The sequence below is a fragment of the Salmo salar genome, chromosome ssa01 (genome assembly GCF_905237065.1).
Source record: "Salmo salar chromosome ssa01, Ssal_v3.1, whole genome shotgun sequence".
Taxonomy (NCBI): Eukaryota; Metazoa; Chordata; class Actinopteri; order Salmoniformes; family Salmonidae; genus Salmo; species Salmo salar.
The window spans coordinates 6,510,397-6,530,467 of record NC_059442.1 but is presented as its reverse complement, the minus strand read 5'-3'; the positions used below and the strand labels follow the sequence as shown (position 1 = coordinate 6,530,467).

At 50.3% G+C, this 20,071-nt stretch overlaps 1 protein-coding gene across 3 annotated transcripts in view; it reads left to right on the top strand.

Moving 5' to 3' along the window:
- The window catches only part of pygl (phosphorylase, glycogen, liver), a 115,710-nt gene that overhangs the window by 94,107 nt on the left and 1,532 nt on the right, over positions 1 to 20,071 (top strand). For all 3 annotated transcript variants that reach the window (XM_045709887.1, XM_045709846.1, XM_045709822.1), the window contains 9 exons: positions 7,547 to 7,710; positions 7,954 to 8,068; positions 8,112 to 8,213; positions 8,530 to 8,677; positions 10,205 to 10,263; positions 12,843 to 12,984; positions 13,896 to 14,103; positions 14,423 to 14,557; positions 14,634 to 14,700. In XM_045709887.1, coding sequence (XP_045565843.1) covers positions 7,547 to 7,710; positions 7,954 to 8,068; positions 8,112 to 8,213; positions 8,530 to 8,677; positions 10,205 to 10,263; positions 12,843 to 12,984; positions 13,896 to 14,103; positions 14,423 to 14,557; positions 14,634 to 14,700 — 1,140 coding nt within the window. The remainder of the gene's footprint in view (positions 1 to 7,546; positions 7,711 to 7,953; positions 8,069 to 8,111; positions 8,214 to 8,529; positions 8,678 to 10,204; positions 10,264 to 12,842; positions 12,985 to 13,895; positions 14,104 to 14,422; positions 14,558 to 14,633; positions 14,701 to 20,071) is intronic.

The following is a 20,071-nucleotide window of genomic DNA, read 5'->3' as shown; positions in this document are numbered from 1 at the left end:
TACCGTAGACACGGGGGTAGGTCACCGTAGACACTGGGGGTAGGTTACCGTAGACACTGGGGGCAGGTTACCGTAGACACTGGGGGCAGGTTACCGTAGACACTGGGGGCAGGTCACCGCAGACACTGGGGCAGGTCACCGTAGACACTGGGGGTAGGTTACCGAGACACTGGGGGCAGGTTACCGTAGACACTGGGGGCAGGTCACCGTAGACACTGGGGGCAGGTTACCGCGAGACACTGGGGGGTAGGTTACCGTAGACACTGGGGGTAGGTTACCGTAGACACTGGGGGTAGGTTACCGTAGACACTGGGGGTAGGTTACCGTAGACACTGGGGGTAGGTTACCGTGAGACACTGGGGGTAGGTTACCGTAGACACTGGGGGTAGGTTACCGTAGACACTGGGGGCAGGTTACCGTAGACACTGGGGGTAGGTCACCGCAGACACTGGGGGGCAGGTTACCGCGAGACACTGGGGGCAGGTTACCGTGAGACACTGGGGGTAGGTTACCGTGAGACACTGGGGGCAGGTTACCGCAGACACTGGGGGTAGGTCACCGTAGACACTGGGGGTAGGTTACCGTGAGACACTGGGGGTAGGTTACCGCGAGACACTGGGGGTAGGTTACCGTAGACACTGGGGGCAGGTTACCGTAGACACTGGGGGCAGGTTACCGTAGACACTGGGGGCAGGTCACCGTAGACACTGGGGGTAGGTTACCGCGAGACACTGGGGGTAGGTTACCGTAGACACTGGGGGTAGGTTACCGTAGACACTGGGGGTAGGTTACCGTAGACACTGGGGGTAGGTTACCGTAGACACTGGGGGTAGGTTACCGTAGACACTGGGGGTAGGCCACCGCAGACACTGGGGGCAGGTCACCGTAGACACGGGGGCAGGTCACCGTAGACACTGGGGCAGGTTACCGTAGACACTGGGGGTAGGTTACCGGAGACACTGGGGGTAGGTTACCGTGAGACACTGGGGGTAGGTTACCGTAGACACTGGGGGTAGGTTACCGCGAGACACTGGGGGTAGGTTACGCGTAGACACTGGGGGTAGGTTACCGTAGACACTGGGGGGCAGGTCACCGTAGACACTGGGGGTAGGTCACCGCAGACACTGGGGGTAGGTTACCGTAGACACTGGGGGTAGGTTACCGTAGACACTGGGGGTAGGTTACCGCGAGACACTGGGGGTAGGTTACCGTAGACACTGGGGGTAGGTTACCGTAGACACTGGGGGTAGGTTACCGCGAGACACTGGGGGCAGGTTACCGTAGACACTGGGGGCAGGTCACCGTAGACACTGGGGCAGGTTACCGCAGACACTGGGGGCAGGTTACCGTAGACACTGGGGGTAGGTTACCGCAGACACTGGGGGTAGGTTACCGTAGACACTGGGGGTAGGTTACCGTGAGACACTGGGGGGTAGGTTACCGTAGACACTGGGGGTAGGTTACCGTGAGACACTGGGGGTAGGTTACCGCGCGAGACACTGGGGGTAGGTTACCGTAGACACTGGGGGCAGGTTACCGTAGACACTGGGGGTAGGTCACCGGAGACACTGGGGGTAGGTCACCGCAGACACTGGGGGCAGGTTACCGCGAGACACTGGGGGGTAGGTTACCGTAGACACTGGGGGTAGGTTACCGTAGACACTGGGGGTAGGTTACCGTAGACACTGGGGGTAGGTTACCGTGAGACACTGGGGGTAGGTTACCGTAGACACCGGGGGCAGGTCACCGTAGACACTGGGGGCAGGTCACCGAGACACTGGGGGTAGGTTACCGTAGACACTGGGGGTAGGTTACCGTAGACACTGGGGGTAGGTTACCGAGACACTGGGGGGTAGGTTACCGTAGACACTGGGGGGTAGGTTACCGTAGACACTGGGGGTAGGTTACCGCGAGACACTGGGGGTAGGTTACCGTAGACACTGGGGGCAGGTCACCGTAGACACTGGGGGTAGGTTACCGTGAGACACTGGGGGTAGGTTACCGTAGACACTGGGGGTAGGTTACCGAGACACTGGGGGTAGGTTACCGTAGACACTGGGGGCAGGTTACCGTGAGACACTGGGGGTAGGTTACCGTAGACACTGGGGGTAGGTTACCGTAGACACTGGGGGTAGGTTACCGTAGACACTGGGGGTAGGTTACCGGAGACACTGGGGGTAGGTTACCGTAGACACTGGGGGTAGGTTACCGTAGACACTGGGGGTAGGTTACCGTAGACACTGGGGGTAGGTTACCGTAGACACTGGGGGTAGGTTACCGTAGACACTGGGGGTAGGTTACCGTAGACACTGGGGGTAGGTTACCGCGAGACACTGGGGGGTAGGTTACCGTAGACACTGGGGGTAGGTTACCGGCGAGACACTGGGGGGCAGGTCACCGTAGACACTGGGGGTAGGTTACCGTAGACACTGGGGGTAGGTTACCGTAGACACTGGGGGTAGGTTACCGTAGACACTGGGGGGTAGGTTACCGCGAGACACTGGGGGGTAGGTTACCGTAGACACTGGGGGTAGGTTACCGTGAGACACTGGGGGTAGGTTACCGTAGACACTGGGGGTAGGTTACCGTGAGACACTGGGGGTAGGTTACCGTAGACACTGGGGGTAGGTTACCGTAGACACTGGGGGGTAGGTTACCGTGAGACACTGGGGTAGGTTACCGTAGACACTGGGGGTAGGTTACCGCGAGACACTGGGGGTAGGTTACCGTAGACACTGGGGGTAGGTTACCGTAGACACTGGGGGTAGGTTACCGTAGACACTGGGGGTAGGTTACCGTAGACACTGGGGGTAGGTTACCGTAGACACTGGGGGGTAGGTTACCGTAGACACTGGGGGTAGGTTACCGTAGACACTGGGGGTAGGTTACCGTAGACACTGGGGGCAGGTCACCGAGACACTGGGGGTAGGTTACCGTAGACACTGGGGGTAGGTTACCGTGAGACACTGGGGGGTAGGTTACCGTAGACACTGGGGGTAGGTTACCGTAGACACTGGGGGTAGGTTACCGTAGACACTGGGGGTAGGTTACCGTAGACACTGGGGGTAGGTTACCGTAGACACTGGGGGTAGGTTACCGCGAGACACTGGGGGCAGGTTACCGTAGACACTGGGGGTAGGTTACCGTGAGACACTGGGGGGTAGGTTACCGCAGCGAGACACTGGGGGTAGGTTACCGTAGACACTGGGGGTAGGTTACCGTAGACACTGGGGGTAGGTTACCGCGAGACACTGGGGGTAGGTTACCGCGAGACACTGGGGGTAGGTTACCGTAGACACTGGGGGTAGGTTACCGTAGACACTGGGGGTAGGTTACCGGAGACACTGGGGGTAGGTTACCGTAGACACTGGGGGTAGGTTACGCGTAGACACTGGGGGTAGGTTACCGTAGACACTGGGGGTAGGTTACCGTAGACACTGGGGGTAGGTTACCGTGAGACACTGGGGGTAGGTTACGGCGTAGACACTGGGGGTAGGTTACCGTAGACACTGGGGGTAGGTTACCGTAGACACTGGGGGTAGGTTACCGTAGACACTGGGGGTAGGTTACCGTAGACACTGGGGGTAGGTTACCGTGAGACACTGGGGGTAGGTTACCGTAGACACTGGGGGCAGGTTACCGTAGACACTGGGGGTAGGTTACCGAGACACTGGGGGTAGGTTACCGTAGACACTGGGGGTAGGTTACCGTAGACACTGGGGGTAGGTTACCGTAGACACTGGGGGTAGGTTACCGTAGACACTGGGGGTAGGTTACCGTGAGACACTGGGGGTAGGTTACCGTAGACACTGGGGGGTAGGTTACCGCGAGACACTGGGGGTAGGTTACCGTAGACACTGGGGGTAGGTTACCGTAGACACTGGGGGTAGGTTACCGTAGACACTGGGGGTAGGTTACCGTAGACACTGGGGGTAGGTTACCGGCGAGACACTGGGGGTAGGTTACCGTAGACACTGGGGGTAGGTTACCGTGAGACACTGGGGGTAGGTTACCGTAGACACTGGGGGTAGGTTACCGTAGACACTGGGGGTAGGTTACCGTAGACACTGGGGGTAGGTTACCGTAGACACTGGGGGTAGGTTACCGTAGACACTGGGGGTAGGTTACCGTAGACACTGGGGGTAGGTTACCGTAGACACTGGGGGTAGGTTACCGTAGACACTGGGGGTAGGTTACCGTAGACACTGGGGGTAGGTTACCGTAGACACTGGGGGTAGGTTACCGCAGCGTAGACACTGGGGGTAGGTTACCGTAGACACTGGGGGTAGGTTACCGTAGACACTGGGGGTAGGTTACCGTAGACACTGGGGGTAGGTTACCGTAGACACTGGGGGTAGGTTACCGTAGACACTGGGGGTAGGTTACCGTAGACACTGGGGGTAGGTTACCGTGAGACACTGGGGGTAGGTTACCGTAGACACTGGGGGTAGGTTACCGTAGACACTGGGGGTAGGTTACCGCGTAGACACTGGGGGGTAGGTTACCGTAGACACTGGGGGTAGGTTACCGTAGACACTGGGGGTAGGTTACCGTAGAGACACTGGGGGTAGGTTACCGTAGACACTGGGGGTAGGTTACCAGCGTAGACACTGGGGGTAGGTTACCGTGAGACACTGGGGGTAGGTTACCGTAGACACTGGGGGTAGGTTACCGTAGACACTGGGGGTAGGTTACCGTAGACACTGGGGGTAGGTTACCGTAGACACTGGGGGTAGGTTACCGTAGACACTGGGGGTAGGTTACCGTAGACACTGGGGGTAGGTTACCGTAGACACTGGGGGTAGGTTACCGTAGACACTGGGGGTAGGTTACCGTAGACACTGGGGGTAGGTTACCGTAGACACTGGGGGTAGGTTACCGTCGAGACACTGGGGGTAGGTTACCGTAGACACTGGGGGTAGGTTACCGTTAGACACTGGGGGGTAGGTTACCGTGAGACACTGGGGGTAGGTTACCGTAGACACTGGGGGTAGGTTACCGGCGAGACACTGGGGGTAGGTTACCGTAGACACTGGGGGTAGGTTACCGTAGACACTGGGGGTAGGTTACCGTAGACACTGGGGGTAGGTTACCGTAGACACTGGGGGTAGGTTACCGTAGACACTGGGGGTAGGTTACCGTAGACACTGGGGGTAGGTTACCGTAGACACTGGGGGTAGGTTACCGTAGACACTGGGGGTAGGTTACCGTGAGACACTGGGGGTAGGTTACCGTAGACACTGGGGGTAGGTTACCGTGCGTAGACACTGGGGGTAGGTTACCGTAGACACTGGGGGTAGGTTACCGTAGACACTGGGGGCAGGTTACCGTAGACACTGGGGGTAGGTTACCGTAGACACTGGGGGTAGGTTACCGTAGACACTGGGGGTAGGTTACCGTGAGACACTGGGGGTAGGTTACCGTAGACACTGGGGTAGGTTACCGTAGACACTGGGGGTAGGTTACCGTAGACACTGGGGGCAGGTTACCGTAGACACTGGGGGTAGGTTACCGTAGACACTGGGGGTAGGTTACCGTAGACACTGGGGGTAGGTTACCGTAGACACTGGGGGTAGGTTACCGTAGACACTGGGGTAGGTTACCGTAGACACTGGGGGTAGGTTACCGTAGACACTGGGGGTAGGTTACCGTAGACACTGGGGGTAGGTTACCGTAGACACTGGGGGTAGGTTACCGTAGCGTAGACACTGGGGGTAGGTTACCGTAGACACTGGGGGTAGGTTACCGTAGACACTGGGGGTAGGTTACCGTAGACACTGGGGGTAGGTTACCGTAGACACTGGGGGTAGGTTACCGTAGACACTGGGGGTAGGTTACCGTAGACACTGGGGGTAGGTTACCGTAGACACTGGGGGTAGGTTACCGTAGACACTGGGGGTAGGTTACCGTAGCGTAGACACTGGGGGTAGGTTACCGTAGCGTAGACACTGGGGGTAGGTTACCGTAGACACTGGGGGTAGGTTACCGTAGACACTGGGGGTAGGTTACCGTAGACACTGGGGGTAGGTTACCGTAGACACTGGGGGTAGGTTACCGTAGACACTGGGGGCAGGTTACCGTAGACACTGGGGGTAGGTTACCGTAGACACTGGGGGGGTAGGTTACCGTAGACACTGGGGGTAGGTTACGTAGCGTAGACACTGGGGGTAGGTTACGCGTAGACACTGGGGGGTAGGTTACCGTAGCGTAGACACTGGGGGTAGGTTACCGTAGACACTGGGGGTAGGTTACCGTAGACACTGGGGGTAGGTTACCGTAGACACTGGGGGTAGGTTACCGTAGACACTGGGGGTAGGTTACCGTAGACACTGGGGGTAGGTTACCGTAGACACTGGGGTAGGTTACCGTAGACACTGGGGGTAGGTTACCGTAGACACTGGGGGTAGGTTACCGTAGACACTGGGGGTAGGTTACCGTAGACACTGGGGGTAGGTTACCGTAGACACTGGGGGTAGGTTACCGTAGAAACTGGGGGTAGGTTACCGTAGACACTGGGGGTAGGTTACCGTAGACACTGGGGGTAGGTTACCGTAGACACTGGGGGTAGGTTACCGTAGCGTAGACACTGGGGGTAGGTTACCGTAGACACTGGGGGTAGGTTACCGTAGACACTGGGGGTAGGTTACCGTAGACACTGGGGGTAGGTTACCGTAGCGTAGACACTGGGGGTAGGTTACCGTAGACACTGGGGGTAGGTTACCGTAGACACTGGGGGTAGGTTACCGTAGACACTGGGGGTAGGTTACCGTAGACACTGGGGGCAGGTTACCGTAGACACTGGGGGTAGGTTACCGTAGACACTGGGGGTAGGTTACCGTAGACACTGGGGGTAGGTTACCGTAGACACTGGGGGTAGGTTACCGTAGCGTAGACACTGGGGGTAGGTTACCGTAGACACTGGGGGTAGGTTACCGTAGACACTGGGGGTAGGTTACCGTAGACACTGGGGGGTAGGTTACCGTAGACACTGGGGGTAGGTTACAGCGTAGACACTGGGGGTAGGTTACCGTAGACACTGGGGGTAGGTTACTGTAGCGTAGACACTGGGGGTAGGTTACCGTAGCGTAGACACTGGGGGTAGGTTACCGTAGACACTGGGGGTAGGTTACCGTAGACACTGGGGGTAGGTTACCGTAGACACTGGGGGCAGGTTACCGTAGACACTGGGGGCAGGTTACCGTAGACACTGGGGGTAGGTTACCGTAGACACTGGGGGTAGGTTACCGTACGTCTCTGTTAGCTCCCTACTCCTCCTCTTGGCCCTAATTACATTTTAGTCATTTAGCAGACGCTCTTATCCAGAGCGACTTACAGTAGTGAATGCATACATTTTCATACATTTTATTTCATGCATTTTTGTTGTTGTTGTAGATGTGTAATATGGAAGTTGTGGTGGAATCCTCAGCGGTACCCTGCTTCTACTGTACCTGTCCAGCCTGTTCAGATTTACAACAAAGGGTTTAGGAGGGATGGTGGAGCAGATTGGGACCAGCTGACTGGTTGTATGTTTCTGCTGTTGCTCCAGGGGATTGGAGCTCTCTTTCCAGGAGACCTGAATAGGATACGCAGGATGTCTCTGATCGAGGAGGACGGGGGCAAGAGGGTCAACATAGCCCATCTGTGCATTGTGGGATCTCACGCCGTCAACGGAGTTGCAGAGATACACTCCAACATCATCAAGAATGATGTGTAAGATGGGTCTTGTCTAGGTTGTGTTCCGTAGGCACAAAACGGACGAAAACACTGAAACTGACTTTGAAGTTCTGTCTGGAATTATCCAATCAGAAACGCTTGTTTTTGTTTTACATTGCAAACCACTTTGAACAGTTTTTCTACGGTGTGCCCGATTGAACACGGCCCTGTCTTCACTCTTCTCTCTCTCTCCAATAACTCTTTTTAGATTCTAGAAAATATTTCCTTTTGTTTTGAAAGGTTCCGAGACTTCAACGAATTAGAACCGGATAAATTCCAGAACAAGACCAATGGCATCACTCCTAGGCGCTGGCTTCTCCTCTGTAACCCGGGATTGGCTGAGCTAATCGCTGAGGTTTAATTGGCATCTTTATTGACTATTGTCTTTCTTTGACAAGGCCATTGGGGAGGGATATGTGAAAGACCTCAGTCAGTTACAGAAGCTCAATGAGCTGGTCAACGATGATGCCTTCATTAGAGATGTCTCTAATGTCAAGCAGGTAAGACTTACCACATCAACCTCCCCCTTAATTAGCAACAGTTCATAACATGAAACAGATCATATTTGTGAGTTCTACTCGTTATATTTACAATTATATTGGCATAAAATGATCCCTATATATATCCGAATATTGTTTGCAACATTACATTTTGTTCCTTGGTACACAAGGCATGTTGGCGCATGGATTTTTGTTCACAATTTAAAGACACAATTCAACCGCATAAGTGGTTATACTGCATATAAAGTCCTCAAGAATAACACAAGAAAGCTTTTACAAATCATTTCCATTGTGGTCTATGCGTTTCTGTGCACAGGACAACAAGGTGAAGTTTTCCCAGTACCTGGAGAAAGAGTACAAGGTGAACATCAACCCGTCCTCCATGTTCGACGTCCACGTGAAGAGGATTCACGAGTACAAGCGCCTGCTCCTCAACTGCCTTCACATCGTCACCATGTACAACCGTACGTCATTCAGAAGTTCCTTACCGAGGGACACCCTATCCCCTATCCAGACCACAGCACCCTATCCCCTATACAGACCACAGCACCCTATCCCCTATCCAGACCACAGCACCCTATCCCCTATCCAGACCACAGCACCCTATCCCCTATACAGACCACAGCACCCTATCCCCTATCCAGGCCACAGCACCCTATCCCCTATACAGACCACAGCACCCTATCCCCTATCCAGGCCACAGCACCCTATCCCCTATACAGACCACAGCACCCTATCCCCTATCCAGACCACAGCACCCTATCCCCTATACAGACCACAGCACCCTATCCCCTATACAGACCACAGCACCCTATACAGACCACAGCACCCTATCCCCTATACAGGCCACAGCGCCCTATCCCCTATACAGACCACAGCACCCTATCCCCTATACAGACCACAGCACCCTATCCCCTATACAGGCCACAGCACCCTATACAGGCCACAGCACCCTATCCCCTATACAGACCACAGCACCCTATCCCCTATACAGACCACAGCACCCTATCCCCTATACAGACCACAGCACCCTATCCCCTATACAGACCACAGCACCCTATACAGACCACAGCACCCTACACTGAGTGTACAAAACATTAGGAACACCTTCATAATATTGCTTTGCACCCCCCCCCCCCTTGCGCCCTCAGAACAGCCTCAGTTCGTCGGGGAATGGACTCTGTAAGGTGTGGAAAGCATTCCACAGTGCTTTCAATGCTTTCCACAGTTGTGTCAAGTTGGCTGGATCTCCTTTGGGTGGTGGACTGTTGCAGATGCACGCAGGAAACTGTTGAGCTGAAAAACCCAGCAGCATTGCAGTTCTTTAATTCATTAATTCATTTTTATACAGACCACAGCACCCTATACACCCTATACAGCACCCTATCTCCCCAATCGAAATTATATATATATACATGAGACAAGATCAATTATATATATATATATTTATTTTTTTCTCCCCAATTTCGATCTTGTCTCATCGCTGCAACTCCCCAACGGGCTCCTCCGAAACATGGCCCACCAAACCGCGCACCTTAACACCCGCCCGCTTAACACCCGCCTGCTTAACCCAGAAGCCAGCCGCACCAATGTGTTGGAGGAAACACCGTTCAACTGACGCCCTATGGGACTCCCGATCATGGCCGGTTGTGATACAGCCCGGGATCGAACCCGGGTCTGTAGTGACGCCTCTAGCACTACGATGCAATTCTTGACATAAACCGGTGCGTCTGGAACCTACTACTATACTCCGTTCAAAGGCACTTACATGTCTACACTGATTGAAGTGGATTTAACGAGTGACATCAACAAGGGATCATAGCTTTCACCTGGATTCACCTTGATTATAGAATGACATCTGCTTATAAATTATTTGTGAAGCTTCTATGTAGGCCTTATAAAGGCTTATGAAGGCTTCATTAAGTATTTATAATATGTAATACCTTGTTTAAAGTGTGAACAAGTAATATAATATATATATTTTTTTGAAGGCATCAAGAAGAACCCAAAAGCACCTTTTGTTCCCCGGACTGTGATCATTGGTGGCAAGGTATGTATGTGAGTCACTCAACTCAAAACCCATTACATGAATAGCCTAGGACTCTTTCTCAATGAGTCTTCCCATGATTCCCCACGTACTCTCCCCTCTCGTCCTTTTCAAATGAATTGGAGGACTAGGCTCTAAGGAAGGAACCGTGGATCTTCTCCTCAGATTGGTTTTGAGAAGGAGGCAAGGAGGGAGACAGAGAGAGGAGGCAAGGAGAGAGAGGAGGCAAGGAGCGAGAGAGAGAGAGGAGGCAAGGAGAGAGAAAGAGAGAGAGGAGGCAAGGAGAGAGAGAGGAGGCAAGGAGAGAGAGAGAGAGAGAGAGAGGAGGAAAGGAGAGAGAGAGGAGGCAAGTGCTGTGTCTGAAATGGCACCCTATTCCCTAATAGTGCACTAAGTTTCACCAGAGCCCTATGGACCCCCGGTCTGAAGTAGAGCCCCATGGACCCTGGTCTAAAGTAGAGCCCCTGGACCCCTGGTCTGAAGTAGAGCCCCATGGACCCCTGGTCTGAAGTAGAGCCCCATTGACCCCTGGTCTGAAGTAGAGCCCCATGGACCCTGGTCTAAAGTAGAGCCCTATGGACCCTGGTCTAAAGTAGAGCCCTATGGACCCTGGTCTAAAGTAGAGCCCCATGGACCCCTGGTCTAAAGTAGAGCCCCATGGACCCCTGGTCTGAAGTAGAGCCCCGTGGACCCTGGCCTAAAGTAGAGCCCCATGGACCCCTGGTCTGAAGTAGAGCCCCGTGGACCCTGGTCTGAAGTAGAGCCCCGTGGACCCTGGCCTAAAGTAGAGCCCCATGGACCCCTGGTCTAAAGTAGAGCCCCATGGACCCCTGGTGAAACAATGATATCATATCCAGGCTGTATCACATCCGGCCGTGATTGGGAGTCGCATAGGGCGGCGCGCTATTGGCCCAGCGTCGACCGGGTTTGGCCGGGGTAGGCCGTCATTGTAAATAAGATTTTTTAAATAAAATAAAAAATATATAAACATACACTGCTCAAAAAAATAAAGGGAACACTAAAATAACACATCCTAGATCTGAATGAATGAAACAATCTTATTAAATACTTTATTCTTTACATAGTTGAATGTGCTGACAACAAAATCACACAAAAATAATCAATGGAAATCCAATTTATCAACCCATGGAGGTCTGGAATTGGAGTCACACTCAAAATTAAAGTGGAAAACCACACTACAGGCTGATCCAACTTTGATGTAATATCCTTAAAACAAGTCAAAATGAGGCTCAGTAGTGTGTGTGGCCTCCACGTGCCTGTATGACCTCCCTACAACGCCTGGGCATGCTCCTGATGAGGTGGCGGATGGTCTCCTGAGGGATCTCCTCGTTGGTGGATGGAGCGAGACATGATGTCCCAGATGTGCTCAATTGGATTCAGGTCTGGGGAACGGGCGGGCCAGTCCATAGCATCAATGCCTTCCTCTTGCAGGAACTGCTGACACACTCCAGCCACATGAGGTCTAGCATTGTCTTGCATTAGGAGGAACCCAGGGCCAAACGCACCAGCATATGGTCTCACAAGGGGTCTGAGGATCTCATCTCGGTACCTAATGGCAGTCAGGCTACCTCTGGCGAGCACATGGAGGGCTGTGCGGCCCCCCAAAGAAATGCCACCCCACACCATGACTGACCCACCGCCAAACCGGTCATGCTGGAGGATGTTGCAGGCAGCAGAACGTTCTCCACGGCGTCTCCAGACTCTGTCACGTCTGTCACGTGCTCAGTGTGAACCTGCTTTCATCTGTGAAGAGCACAGGCCGCCAGTGTCGAATTTGCCAATCTTGGTGTTCTCTGGCAAATGCCAAACGTCCTGCACGGTGTTGGGCTGTAAGCACAACCCCCACCTGTGGACGTCGGGCCCTCATACCACCCTCATGGAGTCTGTTTCTGACCGTTTGAGCAGACACATGCACATTTGTGGCCTGCTGGAGGTCATTTTGCAGGGCTCTGGCAGTGCTCCTCCTGCTCCTCCTTGCACAAAAGTGGAGGTAGCGGTCCTGCTGCTGGGTTGTTGCCCTCCTACGGCCTCCTCTACGTCTTCTGATGTACTGGCCTGTCTCCTGGTAGCGCCTCCATGCTCTGGACACTACGCTGACAGACACAGCAAACCTTCTTGCCACAGCTGACATTGATGTGCCATCCTGGATGAGCTGCACTACCTGAGCCACTTGTGTGGGTTGTAGACTCCGTCTCATGCTACCACTAGAATGAAAGCACCGCCAGCATTCAAAAGTGACCAAAACATCAGCCAGGAAGCATAGGAACTGAGAAGTGGTCTGTGGTCACCACCTGCAGAACCACTCCTTTATTGGTGGTGTCTTGCTAATTGCCTATAATTTCTACCTGTTGTCTATTCCATTTGCACAACAGCATGTGAAATTTATTGTCAATCAGTGTTGCTTCCTAAGTGGACAGTTTGATTTCACAGAAGTGTGATTGACTTGGAGTTACATTGTGTTGTTTAAGTGTTCCCTTTATTTTTTTGAGCAGTGTATATATTTCTGGAAGTCTTCCATCTTTAGCCACATTCACCATTGAGAGCCTCGTCTCCCCATACAGGCTGCCCCGGGGTATCACATGGCCAAGAAGATCATCAAGCTGATCACGGCCGTCGGACATGTGGTCAACAAAGACCCAGTGGTGGGCAGCAAACTGAAGGTCATCTACCTGGAGAACTACAGAGTCTCCCTGGCTGAGAAAGGTACTATCTACTATATATTTCTACCTGGAGAACGGTACTGTATCTATCTACTATATATCTACCTGGAGAACTACAGAGTCTCCCTGGCTGAGAAAGGTACTATCTACTATATATCTATCTACTGTATATATCTACCTGGAGAAAGGTACTGTATCTATCTACTATATATCTACCTGGAGAACCCCTGGGTCTCTCTGGCTGAGAAAGGTATGGTAACACTTTACTTAAAGCAGACAGGTGTAATTTTAATTTTACATTTTAGTCATTTTAGCAGACGCTCTTATCCAGAGCGACTTACAGTAGTGAATGCATACATTTCATACATTTTTTTTCTTTTTTTTTCGTACTGGTCACCCGTGGGAATCGAACCAACAACCCTGGCGTTGCACACACCATGCTCTACCAACTGAGCTACACACATGAAGCAGTTTTAATGGTTCATAAGACTTCGTAAGATCCCCTTATAATGGCTTACCATCTCATTAACCCCCCCCCAAAAAAAACATTATTTCAGTGAGAAAGTATCATCATTGTCCTTCTATCTCGAAGTGCATCCCAAATGGCATTCTAATTCCCTATATAGTGCCCTACTTTTGACCAGAGCCCTATGGGAAGTAGTGCCCTATAAAGCAAATAGGGTGCCATCTGGAACACAGATAACAGACAAATGCATGTATTAGAGATATCCGTTTTTCTGTCCCTATTCCCCCCTACAGTCATCTATTTCCCCCCCTACAGTCATCTATTTTCCCCCCTACAGTCATCTATTTTCCCCCCTACAGTCATCTATTTTCCCCCCTACAGTCATCTATTTTCCCCCTACAGTCATCTATTTTCCCCCTACAGTCATCTATTTTCCCCCTACAGTCATCTATTTTCCCCCCTACAGTCATCTATTTTCCCCCCTACAGTCATCCCAGCCACGGACCTGTCTGAGCAGATCTCCACAGCTGGCACCGAGGCGTCAGGCACTGGCAACATGAAGTTCATGCTGAACGGAGCGCTCACCATCGGCACCATGGACGGAGCCAACGTAGAGATGGCAGAGGAGGCTGGAGAGGAGAACATGTTCATCTTCGGCATGAGGGTAGAGGACGTGGCAGAGATGGACGTACAGGGGTAACACACACAGACAGACAGACAGACGTATACTGACTGACACACACACAGATGGACGTAGAGGGGGAACACACACAATTTGGCATAGATGGGTAGGGTTTTCTACAATCTAATACAGTGTCGATGGGTTCCACGTTAAGCAACGTTACATGATGATCAACAATACCGTAAAGTTGGGTGACGCAAAACTCCACTGACTTTACAGTTCATTTTAGCATTGTTTACTTCATTAAAAAAATGAATTTCCTGTTGTAGCGTGTGTGACGTATTATTCCAGGTCTGTTGTGAGACCTGTTTCTACTTTGTTCCCTCCTCTAAGCTACGATGCCAGGACGTATTACAACAACATCCCAGAACTGAAGCAGGCCGTCGACCAGATTCAGGGAGGATTCTTCAGCCCCAAACAACCAGAGCTCTTCAAAGACGTCACCAACATGCTCTTCAACCACGACCGGTAGGTACAGTTACTTTACTGTCTGCTCCTGTGTGTGGGTGGTCTTGGCATTGACTGTCTCTCTCTCTCTCTTCAGCTTCAAGGTGTTTGCAGACTATGAGGGCTACATAAAGTGCCAGGAGAAAGTCAGCCAACTATATCAGGTAATCATCATTATCCCTCATGTACCTCTAGTTAATAACTATACCAGGTAATCATCATTATCCCTCATGTACCTCTAGTTAATAACGACTATACCAGGTAATCATCATTATCCCTCATGTACCTCTAGTTAATAACGACTATATCAGGTAATCATCATTATCCCTCATGTACCTCTAGTTAATAACTATACCAGGTAATCATCATTATCCCTCATGTACCTCTAGTTAATAACGACTATACCAGGTAATCATCATTATCCCTCATGTACCTCTAGTTAATAACGACTATATCAGGTAATCATCATTATCCCTCATGTACCTCTAGTTAATAACGACTATATCAGGTAATCATCATTATCCCTCATGTTCCTCTAGTTAATAATGACTATACCAGGTAATCATCATTATCCCTCATGTACCTCTAGTTAATAACTATATCAGGTATCCATCATTATCCCTCATGTACCTCTATTTAATAACGACTATATCAGGTAATCATCATTATCCCTCATGTACCTCTAGTTAATAACTATATCAGGTAATCATCATTATCCCTCATGTACCTCTAGTTAATAACGACTATACCAGGTAATCATCATTATCCCTCATGTACCTCTAGTTAATAACTATACCAGGTAATCATCATTATCCCTCATGTACCTCTAGTTAATAACGACTATACCAGGTAATCATCATTATCCCTCATGTACCTCTAGTTAATAACTATATCAGGTAATCATCATTATCCCTCATGTACCTCTAGTTAATAACTATACCAGGTAATCATCATTATCCCTCATGTACCTCTAGTTAATAACTATACCAGGTAATCATTACATTTACATTTACATTTAAGTCATTTAGCAGACGCTCTTATCCAGAGCGACTTACAAAATGGTGCATTCACCTTATGATATCCAGTGGAACAACCACTTTACAATAGTGCATCTAAATCTTTTAAGGGGGGGGGTTAGAAGGATTACTTTATCCTATCCTAGGTATTCCTTAAAGAGGTGGGGTTTCAGGTGTCTCCGGAAGGTGGTGATTGACTCCGCTGTCCTGGCGTCGTGAGGGAGCTTGTTCCACCATTGGGGTGCCAGAGCAGCGAACAGTTTTGACTGGGCTGAGCGGGAACTGTGCTTCCTCAGAGGTAGGGGGGCCAGCAGGCCAGTGGTGGATGAACGCAGTGCCCTTGTTTGGGTGTAGGGCCTGATCAGAGCCTGAAGGTATGGAGGTGCCGTTCCCTTCACAGCTCCGTAGGCAATCACCATGGTCTTCTAGCGGATGCGAGCTTCAACTGGAAGCCAGTGGAGAGAGCGGAGGAGCGGGGTGACGTGAGAGAACTTGGGAAGGTTGAACACCAGACGGGCTGCGGCGTTCTGGATGAGTTGTAGGGGTTTAATGGCACAGGCAGGGAGCCCAGCCAACAGCGAGTTGCAGTAATCCAGACGGGAGATGACAAGTGCTTGGATTAGGACCTGCGCCGCTTGTGTGAGGCAGGGTCGTACTCTGCGAATGTTGTAGAGCATGAACCTACAGGATCGGGTCACCGCCTTGATGTTAGTGGAGAACGACAGGGTGTTGTCCAGGATCACGCCAAGGTTCTTAGCACTCTGGGAGGAGGACACAAGGGAGTTGTCAACCGTGATGGCGAGATCATGGAACGGGCAGTCCTTCCCCGGGAGGAAGAGCAGCTCCGTCTTGCCGAGGTTCAGCTTGAGCTGGTGATCCGTCATCCACACTGATATGTCTGACAGACATGCAGAGATGCGATTCGCCGCCTGGTTATCAGAAGGGGGAAAGGAGAAGATTAATTGTGTGTCGTCTGCATAGCAATGATAGGAGAGACCATGTGAGGATATGACAGAGCCAAGTGACTTGGTGTATAGCGAGAATAGGAGAGGGCCTAGAACAGAGCCCTGGGGGACACCAGTGGTGAGAGCGCATGGTGCGGAGACAGATTCTCGCCACGCCACCTGGTAGGAGCGACCTGTCAGGTAGGACGCAATCCAAGCGTGGGCCGCGCCGGAGATGCCCAACTCGGAGAGGGTGGAGAGGAGGATCTGATGGTTCACAGTATCAAAGGCAGCAGATAGGTCTAGAAGGATGAGAGCAGAGGAGAGAGAGTTAGCTTTAGCAGTGCGGAGAGCCTCCGTGACACAGAGAAGAGCAGTCTCAGTTGAATGCCCAGTCTTGAAACCTGACTGATTAGGATCAAGAAGGTCATTCTGAGAGAGATAACAGGAGAGCTGGCCAAGGACGGCACGTTCAAGAGTTTTGGAGAGAAAAGAAAGAAGGGATACTGGTCTGTAGTTGTTGACATCGGAGGGATCGAGTGTAGGTTTTTTTCAGAAGGGGTGCAACTCTCGCTCTCTTGAAGACGGAAGGGACGTAGCCAGCGGTCAAGGATGAGTTGATGAGCGAGGTGAGGAAGGGGAGAAGGTCTCCGGAAATGGTCTGGAGAAGAGAGGAGGGGATAGGGTCAAGTGGGCAGGTTGTTGGGCGGCCGGCCGTCACAAGACGCGAGATTTCATCTGGAGAGAGAGGGGAGAAAGAGGTCAAAGCACAGGGTAGGGCAGTGTGAGCAGGACCAGCGGTGTCGTTTGACTTAGCAAACGAGGATCGGATATCGTCAACCTTCTTTTCAAAATGGTTGACGAAGTCATCCGCAGAGAGGGAGGAGGGGGGGGAGGAGGGGGAGGAGGATTCAGGAGGGAGGAGAAGGTAATCATCATTATCCCTCATGTACCTCTAGTTAATAACGACTATACCAGGTAATCATCATTATCCCTCATGTACCTCTAGTTAATAACGACTATATCAGGTAATCATCATTATCCCTCATGTACCTCTAGTTAATAACGACTATACCAGGTAATCATCATTATCCCTCATGTACCTCTAGTTAATAACTATATCAGGTAATCATCATTATCCCTCATGTACCTCTAGTTAATAACTATATCAGGTAATCATCATTATCCCTCATGTACCTCTAGTTAATAACGACTATACCAGGTAATCATCATTATCCCTCATGTACCTCTAGTTAATAACGACTATACCAGGTAATCATCATTATCCCTCATGTACCTCTAGTTAATAACGACTATATCAGGTAATCATCATTATCCCTCATGTACCTCTAGTTAATAACTATACCAGGTAATCATCATTATCCCTCATGTACCTCTAGTTAATAACTATACCAGGTAATCATCATTATCCCTCGTGTACCTCTAGTTAATAACGACTATACCAGGTAATCATCATTATCCCTCATGTACCTCTAGTTAATAACGACTATATCAGGTAATCATCATTATCCCTCATGTACCTCTAGTTAATAACGACTATATCAGGTAATCATCATTATCCCTCATGTACCTCTAGTTAATAACTATACCAGGTAATCATCATTATCCCTCATGTACCTCTAGTTAATAACGACTATATCAGGTAATCATCATTATCCCTCATGTTCCTCTAGTTAATAATGACTATACCAGGTAATCATCATTATCCCTCATGTACCTCTAGTTAATAACTATATCAGGTAATCATCATTATCCCTCATGTACCTCTAGTTAATAACGACTATACCAGGTAATCATCATTATCCCTCATGTACCTCTAGTTAATAACTATACCAGGTAATCATCATTATCCCTCATGTACCTCTAGTTAATAACTATATCAGGTAATCATCATTATCCCTCCTGTACCTCTAGTTAATAACGACTATATCAGGTAATCATCATTATCCCTCATGTACCTCTAGTTAATAACGACTATATCAGGTAATCATCATTATCCCTCATGTACCTCTAGTTAATAACTATACCAGGTAATCATCATTATCCCTCATGTACCTCTAGTTAATAACTATACCAGGTAATCATCATTATCCCTCATGTACCTCTAGTTAATAACGACTATATCAGGTAATCATCATTATCCCTCATGTACCTCTAGTTAATAACTATACCAGGTAATCATCATTATCCCTCATGTACCTCTAGTTAATAACTATATCAGGTAATCATCATTATCCCTCATGTACCTCTAGTTAATAACTATATCAGGTAATCATCATTATGACTTCCAGAGGAAATTTGGAACTCGGTAGTGTGTTGCAACCAAGGACCAACTATTTTTTACGCGCTTTCAGCACTCGCCGGTTCCATTCTGTGAGCTTGTGTGGCCTACCACTTCGCGGCTGAACCGTTGTTGCTCCTAGACGTTTCCACTTCACAATAACAGCACTTACAGTTGACCGGGGCAGCTTTAGCAGGGCAGATATTTGACGAACTGACTTGTTGGAAAGGTGGCATCCTATGACGGTGCCACGTTGAAAGTCACTGAGCTCTTCAGTACGGGCCATTCTACTGCCAATGTTTGTCTATGGAGATTGCATGGCTGTGTGCTCGATTGTATACACCTATCAGCAACGGGTGTGGCTGAAATAGACAAATCCACTAATTTGAGTCCACAAGTCTACATACTTCTGTGTATATACATTGCATTCGGAAAGTATTCAGACCCCTTGACTTTATCCACATTTTGTTACATTACAGCCTTATTCTAAAATTGATTACATTTTTCTTCATCAATCTACACACCCATAATGACAAAGAAAAAAGCTGGTTTCTACAAAAACATTTTAAACTAAAATATCACATTTACATAAGTATTCAGACCCTTTACTCAGTACTTTGTTGAACCACCTTTTGCAGTGATTACAGCCTTGAATCTTCTTGGGTATGACGCTACAAGCTTGGCACACCTGTATTTTGGGGAGTTTCTCCCATTCTTCTCTGCAGATCCTCTCAAGCTCTGTAATGTTGGATGGGGAACGTCGCTGCACAGCTATTTTTAGGTACCTTCAGTGACTTGTCCCGAAGCCACCGCTGCATTGTCTCAGGCCCTGAGTACTCTGGAGCAGTTTTTCATCAAGGATCTCTCTGTACTTCGCTCCGTTCATCTTTCCCTCGATCTTGACTAGTCTCCCAGTCCCTGCCGCTGAAAAACATCCCCATAGCATGACCACCACCATGCTTCACCGTAGGGATGGTGCCATGTTTCCTCCAGACGTGACGCTTGGCATTCAGGCCAAATAGTTCAATCTTGGTTTCATCAGACCAGATATTCTTGTTTCTCATGGTCTGAGAGTCCTTTAGGTGCCTTTTGGTAAACTCCAAGCGGGTTGTCATGTACCTTTTACTGAGGAGTGGCTTCCGTCTGGCCGCTCTACCATAAAGACCTGAATGGTGGAGTGCTGCAGAGATGGATGTCCTTCTGGAAATTTCTCCCATCTCCACAGAGGAACTCTGGAGCTCTGTCAGAGTGACCATCGGGTTCTTGGTCACCT